This window comes from Natator depressus, chromosome 3 (assembly GCF_965152275.1).
Source record: "Natator depressus isolate rNatDep1 chromosome 3, rNatDep2.hap1, whole genome shotgun sequence".
NCBI classification, from domain to species: Eukaryota; Metazoa; Chordata; order Testudines; family Cheloniidae; genus Natator; species Natator depressus.
In genome coordinates this window covers 61215537-61239166 of record NC_134236.1, presented here as the reverse complement: position 1 = coordinate 61239166, position 23630 = coordinate 61215537, and the positions used below count along the sequence as shown (strand labels likewise).

General features: G+C 40.9%; 1 protein-coding gene and 1 pseudogene across 1 annotated transcript in view; one reads left to right on the top strand and one right to left on the bottom strand.

Annotated features, from left to right (window-relative positions):
* IMPG1 (interphotoreceptor matrix proteoglycan 1) overlaps positions 1–23630 on the top strand; it is an 87915-nt gene that overhangs the window by 61174 nt on the left and 3111 nt on the right. Inside the window, exons 13-18 of the mRNA XM_074946854.1 lie at positions 10578–11140; positions 12091–12310; positions 17643–17853; positions 20307–20483; positions 20587–20768; positions 21098–21170. Of these exons, the coding sequence (XP_074802955.1) occupies positions 10578–11140; positions 12091–12310; positions 17643–17853; positions 20307–20483; positions 20587–20768; positions 21098–21129 (1385 nt within the window). The 3' untranslated portion in view covers positions 21130–21170. The remainder of the gene's footprint in view (positions 1–10577; positions 11141–12090; positions 12311–17642; positions 17854–20306; positions 20484–20586; positions 20769–21097; positions 21171–23630) is intronic.
* Positions 5289–5655, bottom strand: LOC141983865 (ubiquitin-like FUBI-ribosomal protein eS30 fusion protein; annotated as a pseudogene).

Below are 23630 nucleotides of genomic sequence, written 5' to 3'. Positions count from 1 at the left end.
CTGCAAGTTCCACAAATGTATGAAGTTAGTAAAGGTGCATATAGATAGATATAAAATCAGATATATAAAATGTCCTACACGGTCCCTTGTCTGTGTTTTTATCTTAAAGGCACTAATTCTTCACCAACACCTCATTTAAAAAACCATGTTCTTAGCAGTAGCACTTGAAAGAATTCAGCATCAAAGGAGGCTGTGGAGCCCACAGGTAAGGAACTATAAGTGAAAAGAGCAGGGCTTTTATATATAAACAGAAGCATCAAATGCCTTGAAGGAAAAAGCCACAGGCAAATATCTAATTGAGGTATATAAAGTCCTTAATGAAACAGAAAATGCCAAGTTGAATTAGTATTTTTAGACGATAAGAAACTATGAGACAAGGCATTTGGGAATGCAAATTGAAAAAAAAATGAATTCAGAATAAAGATCACTGGAACCAAGTCCCTCAGAAAACTGTAATGAGTAGAATTTCTAAGTGAACAAGATTGCCAAGACGGACACAATGGGGGTCACTGAAGGAACACTTAGAAATGCTATGGGGCAGGAGCACACAGTGGAAGGAGGGTCACATGAAATTAACTTCTGTTATTTCCATGAAAATTATGGCATACCCAAGTACGGCAGTGTGCATTTGAGCTTATGGTTACCTAAGGAGCTGCATCCCCATACTGGGGTCCTCACTGATCAGCACACTGAATATGGGGCTGTAATAAATACAACTGAAGATCTTGTGGTTTAAATTTAGATGTCATTGTTTCATGTATGTGAAGAAAATAGCCCTCCGATCTAGGGTGTGGCTACATTTCAAGCTGGACAAGTAATTCCTAGCTCAAGGAGATATAGCCACGCTAGCTCAGATCAAGCTAGCATGCTAAAAGTGTAAGTGTAGCCATGGCAGCGCGAGCTGCAGAAGGGGCTAGCTTCCCCAAATACATATGCATTCAGAACACTAGGTATGTATACAAGGTAGCAAGCCAGCCCTATTGCTGCAGCCACACTTGTACTTTTAGCACGCTAGATCGATCAGAGCTAATGCGGGTACGCCTCCTTGAACTGGAAATTAATTCTCCCACTCCAGTGAAGACATACCCTTAGAGAGTAATTTTTCTCTAGTCTGTAGTATGTATTATAGATTGTGCTAGTAGCATCTCCAATTATTAAGGTTGCTGACACTTCCCATTAAAAGACCCTGTTTTCAGGGGCTTATAACTTTGCGAGATTTTAACAGTTTGGACTGAAATTTTATATATTGAGTGTTGCCTCAGGCTAAATGAATTTTTTTTTTTTGGGGGGGGGGGGGGGGGGAATCAGCCCAAATTCTTCAGCCATTCCTGAGACCAAGACTAGGAGAAAACACTTTGTTTTGCCCACATTAAAAAATTCTCATAGCTTTTTCTTTGAAAAGCTCTCACACCTCCATGCTTTGAAACACGGACTTGAAATTTGGCAGAGTGGCCTATGTATCAGGGATGTGCCTCTGAAAAGTTCACCCACACATTTGGCCAAGCGATAAGGCTCTGAAAAACTGAAGTTCACACATGCTCAGTAGAGACATCTTTGCTTTTTTTTAAGTTAATTTTTTAAGCCAAGGTGGAAAAGGACTGGGCAGGGACCAGTTGGAGGGGACATGGCAGAAGGAGTTAAACTTGGGGCAAGAAGAGTCTGTGACCACTACTGCACCCTCCCATTCAGATCATGGAATGGAAGCAATATTGTTGAGTCTTACCCTTCATCTGCAATATAATTAGACTGTATCATAATACATGTACAAAAAGGGGGCCCAAATTAAAGTAGCACAGGCAGCCTTAATTCTGGCATTTTCTATCTCCTGAGTTGACTTCACAACCTTAATAGTGTTATTTTAATGTAGTTTTTGTGTGTATGTGTACAATATTACTATCCATTTGTATTTGTCCTGTGGTACAAAATCAAGTTTTCACCCAGAGGCAGTGTGATGTCACCTACATCTTCACAGGTAACATGACGACAGTGCACAACTGCAATGCATGAGGACTCCCAAAATAAATTCAGGCCTTGTTAAACAACAGTTAGCAACTACATACCATTGAATAGTCCTGGGCTAGGGTTGTAGAATGCAAAACAGACCTGTGAAAATGGGGACTGCCCTGAAAATTTCAGGACAAGTGATAACCAGTGGTGAACTGGAGCCGGTTCACACCGGTTCGCTAGAACCGGTGGTTAAATTTAGAAGCCCTTTTAGAACTGGTTGTTGAGCAAGGGACAACCGGTTCTAAAAGGGCTTCTAAATTTAACCGGCCAAAAGTGGCGCCCACCGGCAGAGCACCCACCGGCAGCTCCCCGTTCCAGCTCACCTCCATTCCGCCTCCAGGTCCTCCCCTGAACTCACCGCCCCTCTCTGCTTCTCCGCCCCCCTCCCCCTGGCTTCCCACGAATCAGCTGTTCGCGCGGGAAGCTGGGGCAGGCTGAGAAGCAGGCCACGGCTTCCTGCTCAGGCCCAGGGAGGCAGAGTGGAGGGGAGCTGGGGCGGGAGGGGCGCGAGGAGGGCTGCCCGCGCCACAGCAGGTAACCCCTGGGGGGGGCCGTGCAGGGGAACCGCTTCCCACCCCAGCTCACCGCCGCCTCCCTCGGCCTGAGTGTGAAGCCACTGCCTGCTTCTCAGCCCTCCCAGGCTTCCTGCCGAACAGCTGATTCGTGGGAAGCGGGGGTGGAGAAGCAGAGCGGGACGGCGCGTTCAGCGGAGGAGGCGGAGCGGAGGTGAGGTGATCTGGGGCCGGATGCGGGGCGGAGAGCTGCCGGTGGGGGCTCTGCACCCACCAAATTTTCCCCGTGGGTGCTCCAGCCCCGGAGTACCCAGGGAGTCACCCCCTTAAGGTGCCACTTTTGACATGATCAGTGGGGGAGCGGCCACTCCCCCTGCTCCCCCCCTAGCTGCGCTCCCCCACCCCTAGGAGCCAGAGGGACCTGCCAGATGCTTCCTGGGAGCTGCCCCAGGTAAGCACTGCCGGAACTCCCCACCTCGCCCCCTGGCAGGTTCCTCTGGCTCTTAGGGGTGGGGTGGGCACCCACTATGGTGCCCACGAAACCCTCCTGCCTGGTTCTGGGGGCGGACGGGGACAGGGGAGGGGGGTGGATGGGGCAGGGGTCTTGGGGGGGGGCATCAAGGAACACGGGGGATTGGATGAGGCAGGAGTCCCAGGGGGCAGGGGTGAGCAATGACCCCCTCGTGGGGTGAGGACGGAACCCGTTGTTAAGATTTTGGCAGCTCATCACTGGTGGTAACCCTAGTAGGAACGGCTAGGAGACCTGAGGTTGTTTAAGACTCGAGATTAGAGCTGCGTCAAATTTTTCCTCTGAAACTTTTTTCTAGAAAAAAAAATGCAGACAAGGTAATAGAGCTTTCCAAGACTATTATACCCTGTAGGGAAAATAATTCCCTGCTCTTAGAGAATGAGGTTGGGGGGTTGCTTTGTTTTTTAATAATTACAAAAGGATAATCTAACTTTATAAGTAAAATAAACACCTTATGATCACAGCCAGGATTCTTTTTGGTGACTCAAACCCATATGATTTGTTCTCCCTGTTGAGGAATTAAACTCTGTGTCTAGAAAATCACTCTTACAGTGATTTAATATTGCAGAGTGTTCAGGAAATGGCCTCTTTTAATTTAATGTTTAGACATGTATGCCAACAGCAGTTTAGTTTTAGACATCATAATATCCTCAGTATCAGATAGCATGGTGGGGATTTCCATTCTTCATCTGGGAAAATCCAAAATAAAATGCAAAAGTTTCACTTTTTCATACGGTGCCAAAGCTTTATAAACAGTGTTTTTGAAGAAATGTTATCAGCATGGTTCTGTATCCTTAATCATTTATCTAGTAAATAGTTTACCAGTCTAGTAAAAACTCAGAAACAATGGGAAATGTCCAAAGGCAAAGGTCTTTGGATTCAAAACTTCTACATATTTCATTCATGCATTAACAACTCAGAAGGATCATTTGATCAAAAATCAGTTATGAACAGTGAGCAAACAGAAGCTGAGCCATGCAGCTTGCCATAAAATGGCTGACACTCATTTTTCTACTGATTTTAATGGAGGGTCTTTTGGAACACTGTCTTGTGTTATATGACACATGCTTATTCAAGCACAAAAGAAAACGAGGACTCAATCACAAGGCTCAGCACAATTCAAAGATTCTGGAACTGCTTCTCTGTTGCAGTAAGGAGCCTTTATATCGCTCTGGTAGCGTGAAGGGCGCAAAAATGGTCTGTGGGAGGGTCCCTCTTTGTAAATCCCCTCTGGTGTAGCACTATTAGAGCTGCTGCCATCCACTGTCCTTGGTGTGAAGGGGCAAGCTGGGGGCACGGCTGGAACACCCGGTGATAAAGCTATTCTCTGTGTGTCGCGGCCCATTGGGGTTAGAGTAGACCTGAGGCTCTTCTAACCTACATTGGTGGTTGTGCACCAGCCCCAAATGTCCCCTGACCACAGGAAGCACAAAGACGTCTCAAACCCAACTTTGCCTCCCTGCTGCCCTCTATTCAGGGTCTTAGCCATGGAGGGACTGAGAACTGGGGCCTCTGTTTCCTAGGCCCTAGTTTATCATTTAAATTGATTATTCTGATGCTGTCAATGGTTACAACTTCCCTTTGTAGGTAGCTGGTAAATTCACCCAGAAAGGGACTTTTAAAGATTTGTGTAATATTGGAATAAATGTTCATATAAGCTATAAAACATTTCCAATAATAAAGACATTTTATTATTGGAACCCAGACCCTCTTAAGATTGAATCTTGGCTCTGACTTTTCAGACGTGTGTACTGGTGACCTGCAGCTCCCACTGATTTCAGTTGAAAATGTGGGAGCTCAGCATCCTTGAGAACCAGACCCAACATCTTTGTCCTATGCCCTTCAGCTCAACATGCATTGAAGGTATGCGGGTATCCTATAAAGCCGGAAAGCCCAGTGAAAACCAAGAGAGATGGAGAACTAGCAATACATCTGCCAGCCATCACCCTGATCACTTTGCTTGGGTGCTGTGTCCCATTTCCCCCTCACCTTTCATCTGCTTTGTATCTTTCAGAACATAGGTTCTTCAAAGCAGGGTCTTTCTATATGTATATATGGCACCTAGCAGATTTTGGTTCATGAGGGTTATAAGGAGAGTAGTTGCACAGGATAGAACTCAGGAGTCATAATATCAAACTATTTTATCAGTACAGCACCAATTGTTAGGGAGTATTGTTATTCTTACAAGTTTTGTTTTGTTTTTTCGGGTGACATCTGCTTTATTGGGTGAGGTGTGGCATTTAGGAGTTAGCATTGGGGCCCTTCTTCTTGCCAAAGCCCCGATTGTACTGCATGTGTCTCTCGGCACGGCCAGTCTCCTCCTCCTCCTTCTCTTGCTTGGCAACCTTGGGAGTCTGGCCTCTCACCTTCCCAGCACAAGCCAGGGAGCCATGGACCTTACCATCCAGCATGCGAGCAGCCACCTCCAGGGTGGTAAACTCGCTGATGCCACATTGCCCAATGAGAGATTTGTCCTCCAAGGGAGTTCCACCCAAGAGAACCACCTGATCCTCAGGTGCCATGCCCTCCAGGGACTCAATGTGAGCTACTGTTTCCTGTCCAGACACCTAGGGTGTGCAGCTTCTGAGCACGGATGAACAGCTGCATGGTTCCCGCTATGCACGAGACGCCACCCCCATACAACGTCACAGGAAGTGCTTTTAAAAATACTGTAATCTTCCACAATAACAGTCTAACACAACAATACGCTGTCATAGGACAATATTTGAGAATAGCACAGAGTCACTTTCCTCTCACGCTGATTAAAGTAATTTATTAAAATAAGCAAGCAATATTATCCCTAAACCTAGTCTCTCTCCCTCTGCTTCACTGCAGAGTTTCTGTTAGCACTTCTCCCAAACCCTCTTCTGCCTAGATTCCTGCTATAAAGAAATAGTACTCATCTTCACAAGTAGTGTTTGAGTTATTACTATTGTAATATAGATGCATTGTTGCTAACACACAGGGCTGGGCATCAGAATTGTATTGTATTCAAGGCCTAAAATTCACTGTGTGAATTCAGATGAGTCACTTAAAACTACCTGTATCACAAATACCATCACAATTTCACAGTCTGCCAAACTCAAGCCCATAAATATTCCATTTTAATTTATCATTTTGGGACAGGGATGCTCCAGAGGGTTGGTGATTTTCCTAAAAAAATTGTTTATCCAACACTAATCTCCACCAAACTAAAACCTATTTCTGAGCACACTTGTACCTCACTGCAATCTTGTCTTATTCACTGTCAATCTAACAGCTGATTGTGCCATCAATAAAAGAGAGGACTTATTTACCACAGGACATGGTTAGGTTTATTTGATATAAAACTCTGCCCATTCCCTGATTGATCAGTGTCACAACAAACCATGAAAGTGAGGAGATGGGAATGATTTATTGCTACAGCTGTCAATAAAATGGGGATATAGATTTTAAAGCTCCTGCAATTTGATTTTATTAAATTTATACACACACACATATATATTACAACTAAAGGAGACTGTTTAGCATATATGCCTATTGACTGTCATATACACAGCTCTACCTGTTTGTGCTAACCAAAACCCAATTTACTTGGATAAGGGCAGAGGGAGTTCATTATTTTTGTATTTAGAAACATTTCTGCAACTTCAGTTTATGAGATATACACACTCAGTTTCTGATTTGATGGTATATGCAGTATGGACCCCAGTTTTAATGCTGAATGACACAGGAGGAGGTCTTTGCACTGACAAACTAATTGTGTATGCAGTTGTATTATTGTTTATTGTTTCTATTGTGGCAGCACCTGAGGATTTTAATCAAGTGTTAAGGCCCCATACTTTGGTATAGCATTTACTGTGGACATCACATACACCATTAATGTAACTGAATACTGTACATGGCTTCAGTTTCATCCAGTGTCCTGAGATTTCTCTTCTGGCCCTAATAGGACGATAGTTCCTGTATTACATTTTCAACAGTGCAAATTGTATGTTGTGCCTGCACTCTTGTGTGGAAGAAAATATAAATTGACTCTCATTTTATAGCCCCTTTGCACTTTCAGGGATCTGTAAAGTGGTCTTAGAATAAATACGCCCTCAGCCTCTCCATTTCATTCAGTGGTGTTTTTACACTTTCATAGCATCCAACAATCAATAGTGTCACTCATGGATTTAACAGTACTGTTTTCTTTTCCCCAAGTGCCAATGCTCTGACTTCCTTTTAGTGTTGAACGTTGTTGCATGGTGTGTATTTTATATAAAAGTCACTCGAAGAAGGAGCCATTAGGTGGGTGATCTGTCAAAATGCAGTTGTGTAATGTAAGCAAACTGGTGTTCTGACTGATTTTAACATCTAGCTATACAATGTCACCAGGATATAATTCTTCTTTCCATACAACCTGTTCAGCTTCCTAGGATCATTGCGCTGAGCTTTTAATGCTCAATTCAAACCCAGTTAGCCTCATCTCACTTGGCCAGGTCTTATACCCAGGTAGCTCCACTGTTTTCTGTCAGCTCACTCCTGAAGTAAATGAGATCAGAACCTGTCCCTAATCATTCAACCAGCAATCAGAATCAATGTTTACCTATTAATTAGAAAAATCACCTTATCTAAATAAGGATACTGTTGTGACTAAGGGTACTTTTGTCCAAAATAATAAGGTGTTCAACGAATAGGGGTCTGCACTTATGAAGGAGAAGGCAGCAGAATTGGTCAGGAAGGTTTGCCGGGCTTGTAACAGGGAAGAAAGAGACGAATGAACCACAAGCCGCCTCCTATCATCCGCGGCCTGTGTGTCCTATTTATAGAGTGTTCACCACTGTAGTATATAACTAATAACCCCTATCTTCAGAAGGGCAAGAGATACATTCAGCCACCTTCCAATGCCCTTGCTATCTGTTGTTGCTTCCTCCCCAAATCTCTGATTCTGCTACTTCCACAAGGGGAGTAAATTACAGGTTGTAATCTCTCCAATTGCCTTCCCTGTAGCAAGCCAGGTGTTTGTTTCTGAGTGACTGTTTCTTGCATAGCCACAAGGGTACTGTGATATGCTTTGGGATACAATGTTACTGTCATAGTAAACTCAAGTATTTAACAAAAGTTTGCCTAGTATTTGTATTTTCCAAGGTAAATATCAGCAAATTACAGAAATACAATATACGGTCCTGTTACTCAATGCCTGCCTAAAGCAGTATTGGAATCTGATTTTTGCATGGTGCCTTTCATACTGGTATTCAAGCAGTTTGCAGTGGAGTAAACTGATGTAGTGACTGTGTAGGCAGAAGCAGCTGCCATAAGGGTGTTAACAGACTCTGCTTTACCCAAGAAGGAACTGTACCCCATTGCACCCTTATTCTTTTTCAGAAAGGGCAATAAATTGTTCAAGCTGGACAGTCAGAAAGACCTTTGTTCATCCATTCATCCAAAAGATGGAGAGCGCTTGAAAAAAATGAAGCACTCTAGAACTCAGCTTATAGGAAGGAATGACTTAACATTTGTACCTGTTTTTACCCTAGAAACCGATACTGGCAAAAGTGTATAAACTCAATGATACGAGATGATGCCAAATGACAGAGTGCTGTTGTCTGAGCAATGCCATCCCAACTGCTTACGTCATAAACCATGACAAACAGTCCAAAGGTTTCCTTCTAGGTCAAAAACATCTACCAAGGCACTTCTATGCCCCTCTCACCCCATAGGATCTGAAAGCCTCTCAGACATGAATGAATCACAACAGCTCTGAGAATGGAAATTGAAGTAGAGAGAGAGATCAATGGACTTTCTCACAATCACATAGGAAGTTTGAGAATTGAACCCAGATCTTCCAAGGCCCACTACATTATCTTAACCACAAGACCAGCCTCTTTTTAAGTGCTTTGACCAAACATACCTCAAACAGGGTAGATCAGTGAATTATCAATTTGAATATATATCTCCACATAACAAAGCCATGGGAAAACAAAATGATGAATGAAAGAAAATATGTACCTGTTATTTTCCCACCTTGCACAAGGTGGTGACTATGACAGGAAGATGAATTTTTTTTTCAAGGGCCTAATTCTGAAGTCTTTAGAACTGCACATACAGTTGAGGGCAGATTTTGGTACAGGGCATCTATTTTGAATGTCTGATCATCCTAAAGGAAAGAGGACTTGGAGATTTTTGTAGCTCCCCACCAAGGAACACTAGCTTTCAGCTAATGTATGAAAGAATTCTCATTGGTAATTAAAAGAACGGTGAGTGGCAGCAATATTTTAAGAATGGGCTCACGAAAGGACAAGAATTCCCTTTAGACTTGGAGACACTCTGATTGACAGGATTTATCTGCAGACAGGAGGGGTGAGGGAGTAGCATATTTCTTTACTTTCCCATTTAACAGAAAAGGTCTCCTGTAACCATTATCAAAAGACGAGGCAATGCATTTATACTAAGTTTCTCTCTCGTGGAAATGCATATTTGCTCCTAACCCTACAGATCGGATAAGCACAGGCTCACAACTTGTGTCATTTGAAGAAAGGGGAGCTCATATGGAGGGTTTAGGGATAACTGTACTTGGGAATATTTTGAAAATACCTCTTTTTTTCCCTCTCTCCCCCCAGTCCAGTCCATTCTAAGGGGAAATATTTGCTCTTCAGAAGTATTTTTGAAGGATACTGCCAGGATAAGTGATCTCTGGCAGGGATAATAAAGTTGTGTCCAAAGATGGAGCAGATTCCATCAGAGGCTGGAAATCACCCTCACTTTCCTGCCAAGTCAAGTCAGGAGTTTTGACTAGGAGCCCATCCAGCCCCCTAACGAGGGCACCACTGGGAAAGAGTGAAGTTACCTTCTTTAGTCTGAAGTTGAAATCTGTCATTTTCTGTTATCTTACTAAAGTAAGTTAGCTACTTGTTTGAATTCAAACAGTCTCATTCTTCATGCTTAAGATTTGAATTTCAGCAACACATTCCTAGACTGCCTCTGAGCTCCAGCAGGCATCTGAAGGGACCCTATAATTGGGGGGCAAATGGGTTGTTTTAAATGCAGCAAATGATTCTTTAGGAGGGTTTTGTTTGTTTTTTAAATAGCATAAATACAAAAGACGTATTTTGTATCTGAGGAGGTGGCACAGGTTTGTACAACCACATTTTGAGGTCAGTGGCAAATGCCATCTTTAATCTTTCACAAAGTGGGAGTAGCCAGGAATGACTCAAGCCCTGCATTGATCCAAGCAGACAAGTCAAAGCTGCAACCTGCACTTTCAGTCAGTGTAATTGTGGGATTACATGTTTCAAAGCCACACAGTGCGTTAGCAGAAGTTAGGGAAACACTTACAAAGTGTAATTATCACTTAAACAAAGCACACACAAAGCTCAGCACGTAACCATGTGGACTGAGCATTTTCCTCCATTTTCTTACTAAGTCATCAGAAAGCGGTCATAATAAGACTGTCATGTTCCAATGAGGAGTATATTCTCCTTAAAAATGTCTCACTTGAAATGCTATATAAATATTTCATTATGTATATTTTTCAAAGTTAAATATTTGCCTCCCCCCACCTTTTGCAGCCGTAAAGATCATAGATCCACCAGAATCGTCAGGTGATGATATTTTATCGACAGACAGAACTTTGCCTTTCTTTATTGATTCAAGTGACCACTCCACCTCCCTGCCTGAAGAAGTCATCATAGCCACATTACCCACTGACCAAATCACACTACTGCCAGCAGTGACTAGTCCACCTCACAGCCACTCCATTATCATAGATCAGTCCTTTGAAATAACCAGTTCACCAACGCCAGCAGCTGATAGCGGCATCCCTACTGACTTCAGAACAGGAGTGCAGGATATTGCTGCAGAACTGGACAGAGTCAACACGATGAGCACAGCAACAATGGATGAAGTAGAGTATGGCAGTGGATATATTTCCGGGTTGGCGAGCCAGCCAGCAGAAGCCACTCCAGCTCCTACACTGAAGTATGTAACCACTAGCTCCATGACGACGGCAGCCAAAGGCAAAGAGCTGGTGGTTTTCTTCAGCCTGAAAGTAACCAACATGCATTTTTCTGATGACCTCTTCAACAGGAGTTCTCTGGAATACAGGGCACTAGAGCAACAATTCATGCAGCTGGTGAGTAAAAACAGATAGTCTGCGATGTATAGTATTCGAGCACACATTAAAGAAAAAAGATTTTCCTTGTTAGCTTATATTATTGCTCCCCAGATTAGCAGAAGCAATAAAAAGAGACAAGCTACCAGGGGCATTCATCTAGAAAACGGATTTATTCTGACCAGATCAGTAAGCTAAGGAGGAGCTGGAAAACACAACTGTATGAAGTAGAGCACAGTACAGGGCCCTGTCGTCCAGTTTAATAAAACACCTTGAACTACGGTAACAAGTAACTTTTTTTTTAGTCTGTGATGCTGGCTGGGTAACAGATAGCAGTGGTTTATGAACGAGAATACATGTAAAAAAAAAAAAAGAGAGAGAGAGAAATATTTACCTATGCAAGAAACCACACACACACATTCTTGGCAAGTAATTTTAATTGGATTTTTCTTAGCTCCACTTCAGTGGTATGGTAACACTGATTACACCTAAGAATTGAATCCTTATGCTGGATTTATTATCAAATCCTTTTAAAATACATCATGAGTTATCAAAGAGAATGTGATTAGATATAGATTTTCCCCAGAGATACTGCTGGACCATTTGACAACAGTAACATGCCTATTATATCGTGCTCTCACTTGCCTGGATGGAACCCTTTGAAAATAATTGAAGTTGGCTTTTTAGTGAGGTGATTTTTCTTTATTCAGACCCATAAATTCCCCAAACACTGTGTTTCATTACAAGGAAAACTAGCATCCATCCATCTCAGTACACTATTGAGAAAGATGCAAATACAGAGACTAATCAAGGCAAACAGAAAACTGGACTTGGTAGTTAAGCACTATTATTAAAGCCAGAAAAATAAGTTGGTGATTCAGGTACCTGGTAATGAAAAGTGAATATAAGTGAAATTAATTGCAGCTAGGCATTGATGGGGATTTAAAGTAAACCAACTTCCTGTTTTGCAGCTGCTTCCGTATCTTCAATCCAACCTTACAGGATTTAAGCAACTGGAAATACTTAACTTCAGAAATGGAAGTGTGATTGTCAATAGCAAAATGAAGTTTGCTAAGACCGTTCCATACAATATCACAGAAGCCGTGCACTGTGTTTTGGAAGACTTTTGCGATGCTGCAGCCCAGCGCCTGAATTTGGAAATTGACAGCTACTCTCTTGATATTGAGCCAGGTAAGCTTATGTTACTAAAAATGTAAAAACAAAAACTGTACAGCTGACCTTTCATAGCACTGATACAATTGATGGCTTTACCCAACACAACTGGAAAAACGACATTTCTATTTTAAAGACTATTAATATTGGGCTTCCAGTATGTCAGACTGCCCTTGATCTTTCATTTTAGTAGGAAATTATGGCAACCAGAAATAACTTGGGGATACTTAGAAACTTTCCCAATTATGATAATGTTTATCAGGCTATCAACACACTTTTAAAGTCGTCAGCAGTGATCGGAACACATTCCATCTCATAAACCCGATCTCTCCCTGATGCTGTTTATTGACATATTCATTCCTCATTTAGCATCAGACTTATAGAGTCCTGTGCCACCATTTTCTCTACTGTTTTCCCATAGAAATTGAAATCACCTCAAAAAAATCTACAGGTTTAAGACATGTTTAAATCTTCTTGAAGTAAATTCAAGTAAATCCCCTTTCATTTGTGAAAATGAGAGCCACCTAGTGGAAACAATGGTGTACCACAACTAAATATTCAAACAAACAAATCTCAGCCTTCTGCAAGAAGCAGCCAAAAGACCTGTCAAAGCCATTCGCAAATACCTGCAAGTATTTTTTAATCATCAAATCAAAGTGAAAATATGGCAACAAATTGTGATGGTCACATTGTCCAGCCAGAATTATATTAAGGAAAATGACACAACATTACAGGAAAACATGACACAGTATAGCTCAGAAGAATGCTTTATGCCTAACTCTAACAGCTAAAAAGTGATAGCTTCAAACGCCTGAAAACTACAGTGCTGATGTACACACTGAGTAAAACTTAGCTAGAACCTAGTTCCTGTGGTACTGATGCTGCCTTTGACATCACAGTAAAAAATCACTTCCATGAAACTAAAATATTATAGTTAAAATGGGGAACTTACAAGAGGACATGAAACTAATGTAGATGTTAATATTTTAATCAATGAACTAATTAGATGAACAGCTCTATAACGATCTCTCAGACCCCTACTGAAAAGATTTTAGTTAAAATATCCACTGATATCCTCAGGAAAAATAAGTTCATTTAACAAGCTAAAATAAGCAGCGGGATAAGTAGGAGGAGCAGAAGAGCTCAGATATAGCCTGCTTTCATGAGACGAGCCTTAAAGGTAAAGAACCAGAGAAGAAAAAGACAGCATCTGACTCAGAAAGCAGAATTGTCTCTAACAATGTTCTCCCATGATTCTCCATACAGCATCCTTTACTTTAAAGAATGCATTCCTTTAATAATGCGAGAACAGAAATGTTAACTGATAACTAGGGAGACAGCCAAATGTAATCTGAGATGAATGCACAGTACAATGCATTCAACCTGTTCTCACTACAACAATTACTAAAGGGATGCTAATACAAATTGTATCTTTGCAAGCAAATGCATCTGAACTGAAGAGATGAAGATGTAGGGAAATAAAATGAGAAAGGGAAAGCTCTCCATGTAGCTGTGGAAAAGGCAAGGAAAGAGTAAATATTAACTTTAAAGACTACAAAGAGATGCAGCTGAGAGAAATGAACTACCTGCAGGACTCACCGTTTCTGTATAAATTACAAAGTGATACGGATTCCAGCGAGAAAGTAAAACAGGATTGCATAAATATTTAAATGCATGATGTCAAGTTCTCTCCGCTTAACATTAGCCAGACTGCTGTGAGGGGATCCAAACACAACTCCACGAACTCTTAGCTTGCTGGGGCTAGACAGAGTTCAGGTATTGTCCCTGGCTTTGTCCCACTCCATGTGTGGCCTTCAAGTCTGACATCCCACTTGACAGTGTGGACCCCGCAGCCCAATTGCCTAGGCCCTGAAACTAGTGCCATATCCTCACGCATCCCCAGCAGCTCTTGCATATTCCCCAGAATCCTAGTGGAGTTGTTGGCTTTCTGGTTTGTCTTCTGGTCTACCTCTTCAGGGGCACGTGACAGTGAAAGCACAAAGACTTTGCACAGGACTCTAAACACAATTTACTCTTTACTTAACAGCATGAGAAATACTCAGCTCTAGACAAAAGGCATGCATTTCCCCTCCATCAGTTACCTCACCATTCTGGAGAGTTCTTTGGGCTTGGACAGAGGCCTCTGGGATGCCTGGGATCCTTCTCCTGAAGCTCAGTGTCTCAGCTCAGAAACATGGAGCCTCTTTCCCTCTCTAGATCAGCTAACTTTCCCATACCTTGGTTGATCCACAGTTAAATTAGATCCCACTGCTACAAAAGCCTTCGCATTTCTTTCTTTTCTGCCCGAAACTTCCTGTGTTCCCTCTCTCTCGCTCACTAAAATGGCCCTTTCTTTTATAAACTGCAGCACCCTTTTTCAGGTGACTTCCTGATCAGCCTCAACAGGTGATCACACATCCCTACCAAGAGACAACGCTAGCAAGCAACCTCTCCTCTGACAAACCAGTTCTCCTAGGTAAAGGCCAGTCTTTTGTCTCAAGGTTTTCACCTGAATAGACAACTATTTTAGTAGCCAACCATTGTCCCTCATCTGGTAGGTACGTGCTACAGATCTGTCAGCAAATAGTGGATCCCACATCCAGATAGAGGCATTCCAAGATACAACAATTTCATAACAACCACCAGAATTCATAAGTTGTACATAAACAGATTCCCCAACTCATTAGCCATGGAAATGGACCGCCCATAGTCTGGAAAGCATGTTTTTCTAAGGCCCAAGTAGGATCAACATGACTCCAACCTGAATCAGTCAAGAGTCTGACCATTACCTTGAAAGACCATTTTAAAAGTAGTAAGTGAACCTATCAATTCTACTTTGTCCTTAGCCAACAGAAAGAATGGTAAATCCTTATTTCATGGCTGGTATTCCTTACATAAGCACAAAAAGCAAGCTTTCGTGACTGGTATTCCTTACATGAGCACAAAAAGCAAGCTTCTTGCATATTGTAAAAGTCAATTTTAACGGTTTAAAAAAGCATTCTGAATACATGCCCCACCGTTTGTGAAGAAGAGTGAATAAATTTCACATCAGAGGTACAGTGTCATCAGGAATGATGTTAATGGAAGTGGTGGCTTCTCCATTTCATGCAGTCTTCAGATTAAGACTCGATGCCGTTGTGGACAATATGCTTTATTCAAATGCAAGTTATTGGGCACATTACAGGAGTAACTGAATGAAATTCAAAGGCCTGCAATGCACAAAAAGGTCAAACAAGATAATCTAATGGTCTTTCTGGCCTTAACAATCTATGAGTCTAAGCATAATCCTAATTCTATTATGTCTATTACACACACACTTTTCCCCAAAAAATATTTAATCAAAGTTTCAATTTATTTTGACAATTTTATGTATTTATTTATTTTATTTTTACTTATAAGCAAGCTAAGATAGACACTAGTGAGAGTCATCTAGTCAATAACTAGCCTTGTAAAATGCTGCGGGGAGTCAGGATGACATATTTCAGTGGATCCAGCTAATATTTTTTGTTTCTATCTAACAGGCTTTTTATTTTATTTTTTTAAGAGAAAAATTGTTTCTCTGTGAACATTGATACAGAATTCCACTCCAGGCTAAAACCTGTTTAAGTTATTTCACTTCCTTCTGTAAAATAAAAGCTAACAATTTTTGATTTACAAACTTATTGCTTTGCTACAAAATGATTTTTTTAATTTTCATTAAAAAATTATTATTAATACAGTAAAGAATTTTTTCTATTACATTTAGACAGGGATTTGTCAGCCTTTACAGATATTTACTTAATTATTATTGCTGACACAATGTGTTTTGTTGTTGTTGTTTTGGTTCAGACTTAGTACAATACAAAGTTCTTCGTTCCAATAACAAAGTGGATGCCAAAGTGATATCATCTTATGAGTACCAAAGATGATTTAAAACGGTCTCCCTAGTCTTTAATTTTACGGAGAAGCTAATCATGGAATTATATAGAAGGTTAGAGCTGAAAGAGACCTATTGATCATTCAATCCATTTCACTACTTGTATAGGCAGATATGAGCACCCTCAAGCATGGCTGAGATTTTCAGTGCCACCAGGGAGGACTCAGTGTTCAGTTCTCATGGAAATTGATGGCACTGGTCAGCCATATCCTCTAAAAGCTTTGAAAATCTCAACCAACAGGTTTATAGTTAGTAGGTAGGCTGTCCAACGTGAATCCTCTTTTGAAACTAAAGATTTGCCTTTCTAGGAAAAATAAACAGACAGCCCATTATTGCGGAGATAACATCCCCGGCTGACATTTTAAGAGCTGTTGATAGTTAATCTTTATACAATAGACCCATGCTGATCTCTACAGCTATGGTAAAGGCTGCATTTTCTCAGTTCGGTTTAACAGTTCAGGCTTCTCATATGCACCTTCGAGGCCCTGTTGAATTGTTTGCTATTCATTAACTGTATCCTCGGGGCTAAGGAGTTAGCCTGGCTCTCATCTCCCTCCTCCTCTCCCATACTTCCTTCCAGGTGCCAAATGATACTCTTACACTGGATCTAGCCTTCCTCACCACTGCCTCCATCTAACAGCCGCATCATGCTGGGAAGACTCATGCTGAGTCCCCTGCTGACTTTTTGAGAGAGGCTGGGGATGAAACCTGGCAACAGGAGGAAGCAGGGCAAAGCAGTCCACAGGAGAATTAGAGGTGCTTGGGAGGAGGAAATATGGCTTCAGGCTGCAGTCCTGGCTTTGTCCTTTCTTCTAGCATCCATAGACCTTCATCTTCCCCAGTACAGTGTCTCATGGCAGCCTCCTTCCCAAACCCAGAAAACCAGCAAGTGGTGATGGTTTCATACACCTCATGAAAGGAGATTGTCCTAAAAGGTAAACCACCTTACTTCCGCAAAGCCATTCACACATGGATCTCCCCTCAAGAATGCCACCATTTCTAGCTAGTAGTGTCACCCTGTGTACAACATACAGGGACGGTGCAGTTTTTTCCTTGCCCTTAATCAGATTGCAAGCTACTTGTGACAAGAATCACATAGTACTAGCACTCCCCAAAAGGAAAAGATGATGGAATCAGAATACCCACATGCAAAAAAGACTCTACAGTTCAAACATAAAAACATGACTCTGAATATGTGGGAAGAAAACCGATTGTGCAAGAAAATATAACATAGCAATTTTCTGTTGTATCTGAGGAAAGAAAAATGTACATATGTACACATTCCTTTTATGCTGAGATATCCCCACCAATTGATATAGAAGGAGCCTGGCTGTAGTGAATCTCTTTTGTTCTCTGTAGCTGCCACAAGTTCTGCCAAGTACACTGAGATAATGCATCAATGCATCCACTAATAATGTCTCTATCTTATTACAGCTGATCGAGCGGACCCATGCAAATTCATGGCATGTGATGAATTTTCACAGTGCATAACAAATGAATGGACAAAAGAGGCAGACTGCCTTTGTAAATCTGGTTACGCAAGCCGAGATGGACTGCCATGTCGGAGTCTATGTGAGATGCAGCCACATCTTTGTGTTAATGGCGGAAAATGTGAATTAGTTCCAGGAAAAGGAGCTGTCTGCAGGTAGGCAAATTATATTTCTCAATAATTCTGCTGAACAATAGTTCCTGAAAAATCAGTTACACAAAGAGTTGGAATTGAGATTACCATTTTTCAGGAGTATCAAGAGCAAGCCAGCAAGTATAAAATTCTACAGACATTTTGATCTAGGTTGTGGTATTGTTCCATTGACAAACTACGTTAGACCATGAATAGTTCCACTGAAGTCAGTGGGTCTATTTAAGGATTCAAGTACTGCACAATATCAGTAAGAGCATCACACAGTCTAGTTCTTTATTAGAAAGAGTACATTTATTAGAAAGGAAGCACCATTGACCTAGATTACAAATAACTTGAAATGATATTCTTCTTGGTGGTTCTTGATTTTCAAAATGCAACTATTCTGACATTTTGGAAAATCAAACAACATCGGTTCACATTTTTGGCTATTGGTAAATAGGTATATCTGTGAGGAATTAACTTTTGGCTGGTTTGTATGAAATACATTTTAAAATACTATTGTAAGCATATATATATGGCATCCACCACTATAATAGCTGGCCACATTACAAAGGCATATGTTGAGACAGTCAAGATCTTTGTATGATCAAACTTTGTATGCCCAGAGTTTTCAAAGTAATCAAGTGAGCCAGGATTCCATTACTTGGGAAGGCATGATGTTTCTTGCAACTCTTTGCAAATTTGACCAGACACCATAAATATTTCCACAGGGAGCAAATTCAGGAGAGTGGGCCAGTTACTGAGAATGTCGTACAATCCAGATACACAAACTTCCCCTTATGGCACCAAATTCTAGTGTTCAAAGGGAGTGTAGATTGTACAGTAGGTCAAAGACTATGAGGCTCTTACACAGGATGTCCAGAACCTGAGTGTTACCTGGCAGTTGATTGACTGCCATTGTAACAAGCGGACTACAGATCTGATTAGCCCTGTCAATCATTCTTAGTACTGACCTCAAGAGGTCAGTATATGCTAATTAGAGCATTTAATATCAGCTACAAACAATAAGAACATTGAACAATTTCTGCATATCATCATGACTGTAGAAGAATTATCCACTACATTGTATACAGTTAGTGTTTAAAATGAACAATAGTTGAGTTACCTTAACTCTTTTTGCCCCTGTTGGCTTCTTAAGGCCACATCTACACAACCCGCTGGATCGGCGAGTAGTGATCGATCTATCCGGAATCTTTTTATGGCATCTAATGTAGACGCGATAAATCGATCCCCGATCGCTCTGCCGTCGACTCCAGAACTCCACCAGGGTGAGAGGCGGAAGTGGAGTCGACGGGGGAGTGGTGGCTGTCGATCCCGTGCCGCGAGGACGCGAAGTAAGTGATTCTAAGTCAATCTAAGATACGTCGACTTCAGCTACGCTATTCTCATAGCTGAAGTTGCGTATCTTAGATCGATCCCCGCCCCCCCCCCCCTTACTGTAGACCAAGCCTTAGAGAAGAACGGGATGTTGACGCTTGAAGCTCAGATTGAGTTCTGAAGGGACACTGCTGAATTCCCTATATGCAAACTCACGGTAGCAGACTTGCTGTATTTTGCAACGATAAAGTTAGCTTGGATCTAATGTCCATAATATATCAACCCAAGATCATGATTTTGCAGGGCCAGAATTTTGTCCAGAGTGTCAAATGGCCTAGCTTAAATGCAGATAACGAACATAATGAGAATGCAAGTTTATTAAAAATAATGAATACAATGCCTGTGAATTGTGTCTGGTTACATACTTATATAATGCCAGGATAAACTTTAAAAGATTGTGCAACCAAAACCAAGAAAGGTATGAAAACAGCAGATCATTGATTCCAATGGAAGTACTTCCAAGTAAGAACTTGGTAAGGCATGTCGAATTCAGTCCAATGTTTGCTTCATTTTCAAAACTACTTCAAACCTCACTGATTTCCACTTCTGATAATTTATGAACCTACATTCTCATAGAAAAGCCAGAGGTCTCACCCAACATCTTGGGAGAGGTTTATTTTACAGTAGAGTAGCATAAAGCTTTAGACAGCACTTCTCAAGTTAGAGTTTACTGATGAGCAGTGTGTAGGAAAGATTTAAAAAAGAGATATCATTGGAGAGGGAACAAATTTCCAGGGCATTCAAGTGCAAGGTTTGGTTTGGCCTCATTATAGAGATAGGAATCAGCCACAAAGCTCTGTTCTATATGCAAACTTCCTTAAGATTCAGGGGTGGGGAGAGAATACTTCAGTCTCCAATTGTTTTATATTAATCATCATGAACTTGAAGATATAGTCTTCCATGTATTATTAATCATGCTGCTTCACATGGAAAGACCCTTTTTGATTAATTACAATGAGAAAACTGTTCTTATACTTTGTTGGCAGTTTTCCCTGTATTTTGGACACAAGTACTTTGGATTTCCTGCCCTCAGTCTTATTTTTATGTATATTTTTGCTTTTCCCCCTCTTCCTGTTTAGATGCCCTGTACGTAGGCACCGGTTTTACCAAGGAGAGCGCTGTGCAAAGTTTGCTCCAGAACCTATACAACCCTTCATTTTAAAAGCTGTGGTTCTTAGCTTATTAAGCCTTGTTTCTCTTGTCATCATTTTAATTGTTAAGATAAGAAGAAAATGCAAATACCAGACTAATTTGGAGTAAGCAGCTCATGATTTTTCCCTTCACATTTTAAAATTAATTTTCAATTATGTTCCTTAAGTTACAGATTCTTATATAAAACAAAAATGTTCTGCATTATAGAGGTCCTGCTCCCAACAACTGTGGCACAGAAAATGCTGTAAGAATTAATCCCATTTTTGAACATGATGAGCCCATCACTAGCTTTTGCAATATGCCTTGTAGTGTAAGTGCTTGTGTCAGTTCTTCAGCGATCATTAACCAAGGAACATTACACAAATATGAAAAAACAACTCAGTGTGAAGGTAAAATGCATGCACATACATTCTCATCCTCTTCAAAGGAAGTTTCCCCAAAATAACATGTCCACTTTCATGCATTAACTTAACAACTAAATCAGGTTTTGGTTTGTTTGTTTGTCCTCTTGCCTTAGCCATTTCAGAGCTAAAAATACTAATCCCTAAATTTACTAATAATCTATAATATTTACTTGTGCATAGGTTTCATAATAGAACTTTAGAAATTACCTTTTTACAGCTCTTCTGCATGGCTTTGGCCGTCCATTCTATCCTGATGACTTTCCTAATCATTAGTGCAAGAATTAAGCCTGAATATCCTTGTTTTAATGTTGTAGGTCACCAGATGATATTACAAAACCAAGACTGACAAGCTAGTGTCTGAAATTCTGGAGTTCCAGCATCAGCTAGGTAAGAAAGGTTTGTGACTCCATTTTCAAGAAAAGTGTACCATTTTATGTTTATTCTCAAGTTTACCATTTGTAGACGTGACTGAGAAACCTGTCCATGTACTAGTTTCATATTCCTTTTGAAGCTGAAAAGAAACATGTATTTTTTGGTTGAAAATGACTTTTCCTTTGGGAGCTTGATAAGTTAGCCACATTCTATTTTGAAGTGCTTTTATGCAATACTGTGCCATTTTGTATGCCAGCTTTCAAAAGCAGTAGTCTCTAAAAGACACTAAAAGACACAAACAAAATAACTAATGTTAATAGGAATAGTAGTCATATACTTTCACTTATTAATGCAATGTAAGGAGCTGCAAATTACTTAAATTAGGCACAAGACCTTCATACAAAAGGCACCTACATTTGAGTTTGAACAATACACTGTATTTTACTTTGTGTCTATCTATACTTCAAAATGTGTGACTTGGAGTACAGAATCTCTTGCTTGTATGTAACAAAAAGATCTAACTAGGAAGGGTGGAAACTTGATTGAGCTGAGAAGTTCTCTCTGTACTGTCAAGCTATGTCTTCCTTCTTCCTCTAGCCTTAGTCCCATCTATATGGGGTTGGCTCTGAGTCCTTCTTTTCCATCCCAGTCTGTCTTAAAGCAGTTCCTCAGAAACTCTGCAGTATGTTATCCATCCATCCAGTTTTGGGTCTTCCAACCCTTCTCTTACCCTTCACTTCTAAGTTTAATGTCCTGTTCCTGTATATTCTGCCAATCTTCTTTTCACATGCCCAAGCCAGCTAAGCCTGGATTCCTTCAGAATGGATTCTGGATTCCTTCCTGGATTCTCTGTAAATAGTACCAGCTTCAAAATTCCCCAATTCATTTGTTCAAACGTGGCCTATCATTGTAACTCCAAGCATCCATCTTAACATTTTCATTTCCACTGCATTCAAGATCTGCTCTTGTCTCTTCCTCAGTGTCCAGCATTTTGAGCCATACAAAAATGAAGGCTTAATACGGTCTTGTAGGCCTTACTTTCAGTTTGATAGGCATTTTCCTAGCATAGACCACTCCGCTCACTTCTCTCCATTTAGTCCAGGCCTTTCCTGTTCTGCTTGTTAAGTTCATCATTGAGTTCAACATTATCCTGTGTTATTGAACCTAGGTACTTGAACTTCTGTATCTTTGGTGGTGGCTGGTCCCTCTAGACTTGCAGTCTCATTGTCTTCAAGATATCAAGATACCCCTCTAATGCATCGAGCACCAATGTGAACAAAGAGAGGTTTAGCGCCAAGCCTTGATGTACTCCAACTCTTACTAGAAGCTGTTCAGTTTCTCCACATGGCCTAACTATGGTAACAGCACCCTCCGATGTGCCTTCAGGTATCTGTTTCATTCTCATACACCAAGAGATGACTTCTCTCAGAACAGGGTCATATAAACCTTCTCAATATTGACGAATACTATCATGCAGGGATTTCCTCTTTTTTCTGATATTTTTCCACATGTACTATTCATGAAAAGATAGGACCCATTGTTGACTTGCCTGGCACAGAGCCAAAGTTATTGTCACTGAAGTTGTGTTGGTTTGTTCCTTCAAAATATTCCACTATTATAATTTCTCTGAATCATATCCTGCAAAAGAACAGATTAATTTACTGGATTACCAGAGTAAGGGAAGCAGAGAAATTTAGTGATTTCTTTTCACTGGTCTTCACCACTCAGAGGCTGTTGAGGAAATACCTACCTCAGGCTTATTCTCTTCAAGTAATAAAGATGAGGCACTGTTATAGAGGAGGTGCTGGAACACACTGGTAAAATAAAGATCTGTGAGTCACAAAGGTTGGACTGTATACACTCAAAAGTTCTGAGGAACTGGACAGTGAAGTGACTGAGCTCAGCTGCTTACAAAAATAAGTCTACTCTTAAATCAGCTACTATAGTTGAGAATTAAAAAGTTGTGTATGTCGTACCTGTCTTTAAAGGAGGCACTAGGGTGATTATAGGAATTATAGACCAGTAAGCCTTACTTCCATACCAGGTGAACAGGTGGAAATCTTAAAACACATGGTATTATAGAAATAAACTAACACAACTTCTCCAAAGAAAACCATGCCTCTCTAATCTATTAGAATCCTTTGAGTATGATAGTGGGTAAAGGAGACATGGTTAACATTTTATTTGAACTATCAAAAATACATTGACAAAATTCCTCTCAAGATTAGGACAGCTAGATAGTTATTGGGTGAGAGCTGAAGTATGTCACAGATTACAAACTGGCTAAAATAACAATAGGAATACTTGGCTAATTTTCACTATGGCTAAAGTTCACAGTGTAGTGCCCCAAGATTCCATGCTAGGACTGACGCTTATTGTATTTGTTAGTGACTCGAAAAAGGTGCTGCAGAGAGAGGAGGCGGCAAAAATGTGCAGAGGACACAAAATTATTTGTGTTAGTTAGTATTGAAGCAG